The sequence below is a fragment of the Phaethon lepturus genome, unplaced genomic scaffold, assembly GCF_000687285.1.
Source record: "Phaethon lepturus isolate BGI_N335 unplaced genomic scaffold, ASM68728v1 scaffold48309, whole genome shotgun sequence".
NCBI lineage: Eukaryota > Metazoa > Chordata > Aves > Phaethontiformes > Phaethontidae > Phaethon > Phaethon lepturus.
In genome coordinates this window covers 15,964-21,516 of record NW_010563700.1, presented here as the reverse complement: position 1 = coordinate 21,516, position 5,553 = coordinate 15,964, and the positions used below count along the sequence as shown (strand labels likewise).

Below are 5,553 nucleotides of genomic sequence, written 5' to 3'. Positions count from 1 at the left end.
CTCGCTACGCTCTTGAATTTCCTCGGGTGGTGTTTCTCGCCATGTACTTACAGTAGAGGGTGACACGAGACAGTTTTTATCAGCAGTTCCCCACACGTACCGAGTTGAAGAATTCTCAGCTAAATCACAACAACAACATCAACAAAAATACAAAGCACCAAATCATCTCGAGACGTGAGTCAGTTTACAGGTTATTACCGTTTGAAGAAGTTTGTTGGTTGTTTTGTTGTTGTTTGTTTTTTTTTTTATCCCGATTTTCATGTTTTGTTTTCCTTAAAAACAAAACAAAACAAAAATCAAAACCCCAAAATCCCAAAATGGAACGAAGGATGCTTTACAATCACTTTAAGGCTCGCACTGAATGAGACATGACAGGTCTTACACGAGATTACAAATAATACATGTATGCCTTTCACAGCCTTAAAATGATACAGTAGGTCAAATTATTTTGCCAGTCACTGATCAAGTATTGTGCCTTTAAATTGACTCGCTTTTTGCTACTATGCTGAGTTTTATTATTACTGAAATATTTATTAGATATGCGTAAATGTACTTTAGTATAAGGTTTTTGGTATAGAATTTCAAAGTTTGCAGATTTCTTATTTTCCAGAAATCAAGGTGGCAGGCCTTATTCTGGGCTCAGATGGTTGTTACTCACTCCACTGATGTCAGTGGTGCTTTAGCGTGTGCAGTTGTTCAAAACAAGATCAGATCCTGTATCGCCGCATGAATTCGGTGCAAACCGACCATTACGCGTGGCCCATTTACACGAGGAAAACGGTTACGTGGTGGGATCGCCTTTATAACATGACTTGGTCAAGGCTCGCAGGCTTGGCCAAATGGTGTTATAAATGCGTTGCCAAATTGAGTTACAGACCTGATTTTGTCTTACAGCTGTTGGAAAAATCAAACTCCATTGGGCATATCTTGGCTTTGCTTTCTAATCTTTAGACATTTGGGGTTTTTTGGCTAAATCCAATAAGAGCAACAACATTTTTTTTCATACATTTCTCTCTTTTTGTTGTTGTTAATTTTTTTCTTTTCTTTTTTTTTTTTTTTTTTTAATTTTAAGGTTTGTATTTCAGTTGGTTGTTTTTTTCCTGGCATATAATCATCAAAGAGTTTTGCATGAGAAAGGTGACAGTACTTAATGAAACTCAGCACCTAAGGGCATAAGGCAGTTGTAGGTTTGTTTGTATGTTTTTTTATTTTTCAATCAGCACCAATCCCATAAATAATGTTCTACACTTGGTGTACGGTATAAAACTGATGTGGAGATGCCTCCTTCTCCACCTGTGAATCCTAGGTGTGGAAGTTGAAATACTGTTTCTTGTGTGTAAAAAACAAAAGAAAAGTTTTTCTTTTTGTTTTTACTTACAAAACATAGAGAATATCTTTTTTTTTTTTTTATACATACAGCAACCAGAAAGAAAGCTTATCTGAAGGTTTGTGTTTGTTTCATGATCTGTGTTTACCGTAAACAAAAATAAGGTCCCCTCTTTTACTTTTGCTTTAAGGAGCTTTTAAAGTGAAGATTCATATTGTAGCAACTCATATAAGAGAGGTCCATCTCTATACCTAATACCTACAGCTGTGGGGGTGACATACTGGAGGATGTTGATAGTTCTTCTTAACCTCCTGTCTACAAAATGAGCATCCCATGCAGGGTATCTTTTTCTTGGGATGTCAATCTTAATGAGAGGCCCCTCGGGGGGGTAGGGTCGCCCAGATGGAGTAGATGGTACCATTGCTCTCACCTGGAAAACGGGCAAGCAAGTGTCAGCTGTGAGTTCCTCCTGTTGCTCCGTGACCGCTCTGGTGGGCGTAGCCTGGGCCCCCCGGTACCCAGGGGCTTGGGGTGCCATGGGCTCAACATCGGGGGGCAAAGGAATGCCCCAGAGCAGCTCGGCGCAACAGGAGCTGGCAAAGATCTTAGCTCTTGGCCCCATGGGATGCAGCACACCATAATATAACAGCATCAAAGCTATCCCAGCAGCAAAGCTAAGAAAGACACAACACAGTGCTGGCACGGCATATGAGTCAGTAGTGTCAGGATCTCTGTAAAAATACCAAAGGAGCGTCAAGGCAGCGTTCTCCGTCAGGACTACCGTGTAATACGCAAACATTCTGTATCGAGTCCGCCCTTCCTTGACATTAAACCAGCAGAAAATGTACACAATCCCTACCACCATGTTGAAAAGGATCTCCTCCCACTTAGACATGCAGAAATCTGTCCCACCATGGATGATCCAGAAAGCCATGGCACACCAATGGACCACTACAAAGATCCCAAAGTAGAGCTGGAAGATGGAAGCAAAGAGAGCAAAAGAAATAACTCGGGATGAGATGGTGAAGAAGCGCCAGAAGACATGGATGAGGGCCCCTCTGTAGCTCATACTCTTCTTGTCGTCCCTAGAGTCCCGAAGAAGCTTGTGATAGGAGGCTAGCACCCAAGCCAGGGACATCAGGGAGGCCACAGAGGACACACCTGCCGGAAGACACACAGATCCACTGAGTTAGATAGGAGGTTTGGTTGAAAACATCATCTGCTCACTAAATTATTGCATCTGGGGCAGGCTCAGTAGCCCAAAGGTTCAAGTCACGTCAGGTTGTCCTTACAGTCTAGGGGAGAGAAATACAGAAATATCAGTGTGGGAATCGGAAATTATGCTGTATTCAGTTCTCTGACACAGCACGTTATGCTTGTATTCCTGAGCTGTTGGCTTTGCCACCCCACCCCAGTCCTGCTCTTACAGGGAACAGCTTCTGTCCTCATCCTGATTAGATTCACATTTGAGAATTTTAAATCCCTGCAGCCCAAGTATGAAGGTTACTTTCTGTAGAAAGGGGTCTGTCTTGCAGTGCACCATTGCAAGAGCCGGACATCTATATTCCCTGTAACCGCATGGATCTTTTTTATTTTAAAATACTTTCATACAAGCAACATTCACATTGACTTGTACTTGATTTTGCTTTAATCAGGAATCCCCACTTGCGTTTGCCTTTGGGAAAAATAGGCAGTTGGTCAGGTTTTTTGTCACCCTTAGGTCCCATGGAGATGAATATATAAATATGAGGAACATCAAGGCTCATCAATACCCTCCAAATGGTCCCAAAACAAAGAATCTGATTCCTCCAGCAACTCCCTGCCCTGTTTCCAGGATGGACAGAAGACCTATATTGGAGGTAGCTTATCTCCAGCTCAGTCTCCTGGATGGACCACAGATGCAAGTTGCAGTTGTGTCTCCAGCCCTGCCTCCAGCCCTGTCTCATTCTGCTCCTGGTGGGACCCCCTGAAGAGACCTCGGATCTGGCCCATCCTTTGCTTTACCTGGGACTGTTGAGGGAGCCATTGCCAGCGTGCAGCTCTGCCCAGTGCGCTCAGACCCTGCGGCACTGCTCCCATCAGTGAGGGCATTGCTTGCGCTGGGGTCACCCTCGGTTCCCAACTCGTCCCCCTGTGCCCCGGCATGGGGCAGGCAGCCCAGGATATTCCAAAGGGGCCTGATCTTATTCCCTATCACAACCAACACTTAAACTATTTATTTGCTCCAATGGGTAAAATAGTGCCTCATGACACTTCAGGAGCTTTTAAAAATACAATACCATTGATTATCACAAGGGTAAATTGAACAACTCATTGAGCAAAGGATCATAATAAAAATTAATTGACAGATTGCTGGGAAAAGAAAAGGCCAATGGCATCTCATTCCTTTGTTCCCACTGCTGCTCACTGGGCAACTGCTCTACAGGTGAGGGAACAGAAGATGGACTAAGATCCATGTTTGGGAAGATAAATAATTTGGTAGCTACAGTTTGATTGGGCCTTTGCCAAAGAGTTCTCTGGGAGCACCACCTATAAAATCTAAAGGAAAAACGCTAACAGTCTCCAGCAAAACAAACAATAACAAACGCTCCTCCATCTCTGATGTGTAGCGTACTGGAAAATAGATCCAGCTCTATTTTGCTTTTACTATTTTAAGAAAACCCAAGGAGCAGCTTGCTTCAGCTGCTTAGGGTTAAAAACTAAACTGTCTGGAAACACTAAATTCCTTCTTCTCCTCTTTTCTTCTCACCTTTTCCACTGCCCACAAGGACCTGGCTCCTATGGGAGCAGGAGGAAGATCCACCGGCTCTTCAGACCTCACTAGAGACTTTTTCTTCTCTTTGAGGAGCCCACCTCACAGTGCGGTGGGGTTAGATTTCTCCCCTTCCAGCCCAGCTACGTCTGGAGGAGGGGTGATGGAGAAGGTGGCCAGGAAGGATGGCAGACCTCCATCTCTGCCCCTCACTCAAATTCTCCCAGTCTGCAGGTCCACCAAAATAGGCCTTTCCACCAGCTCTCAAGTGTCTCTCTGAATACCTTGGCTGTAGGCTCACATGTGCATTAGCATTTCAGACTGAATTTTTAAAAAGCAACAAACCATATACCAATAAGATCAGTGACTTTATCAAAGAGGGAAGCTTTAGGCCACCATCTTTAAGAAAACCACAATTTTCGCTAAGTCCTCAATCGTTGATAAGAAACACACTTGCATATAGGACTTGGGGACTCTAATGGATGGAAACTTCTGAAAGTGAATAGCCTCAGCCCCAAACAGATGTAGATGAGATTTATTTTTAGCCTACCAGATGTGTTACAGTTTTGGAAGGCTGAGCAAGGCCACACGATTCTTAAGGTAAGTGGTGGTATGTGTATAAGTACTGCTTGTTACAGAATCTTCTAGCTATTCAGTTTAAAAACTTTTCAGGATTAGCAGAAAAAAAAAAAGTAATGTATTGGCTTATTTTAGTGCTGTTATACAAGAAACTTGTACAGCTTTAGATGTATCTGTATACTGAAACTCAAGCAGTGCCAACCCAGTAGAGACAGATGTGTCACACTGGCTTAAATATGTTTCTATTGGGTTCATTTATTCTAGAATAGAGAGAGGAATAAAATACACCAGAAACAAAAACGCAGTATACACATAAAGGCTTTTCTCACTGCAACATTTTCAGTGCAGAAACATACACTAATCACAGTCTTTGCTGTAAATTGCACGGAGCTGGCTAAGAGTATGTGTGTTGAGTCACCCATATTGCACGGTACCATGCCTGCTGATAGTCATCTGAATGTCTCCTTCAGTCAACAGAGAGAGGCAGACACCCCCAGAAAGTGATTCACCCTGTCCTAAGATCCATGTGTGGGACAAGGGGGGTTGACTCATGCTCCCAAAGTGTCTGACTCCATCCCTTGACAGAGGAGTGTGGGGACTTGTGAACACCAGCAGTCAGGTGGGATGAGTCCTACCCTTACAAAACAGTTGGTTGCCTCCTCATTTGCACGGAGATCTGAGGAGGAGAATGAGGTATCTCTAGACATTTTGACATATTCCTGTCATTGTTTAAAAATTCACCACTCTTGGCGAATGTGAATTTTGGCATCCTAGTGATGAGCAGGATTTGAACCTAGGTGTCAAGGGAGGTTGCGATCAGTAGGTGGACATCAACAGTAACCACAGAGCAATATAAAGACTTCTCCAGTACTTCTTACTGTGTTGCCACAGAAAT

At 43.3% G+C, this 5,553-nt stretch overlaps 1 protein-coding gene across 1 annotated transcript; it reads right to left on the bottom strand.

Annotated features, from left to right (window-relative positions):
• Window positions 1–1,216: 1,216 nt before the first annotated feature.
• XKR6 (XK, Kell blood group complex subunit-related family, member 6) lies at window positions 1,217–2,488 on the bottom strand (the record flags this gene model as incomplete). Its single annotated transcript, XM_010294632.1, has 1 exon — window positions 1,217–2,488. A coding segment is annotated over one exon (965 nt), but the record flags the coding sequence as incomplete, so codon positions are not given.
• Between the last annotated feature and the right edge of the window lie 3,065 nt (window positions 2,489–5,553).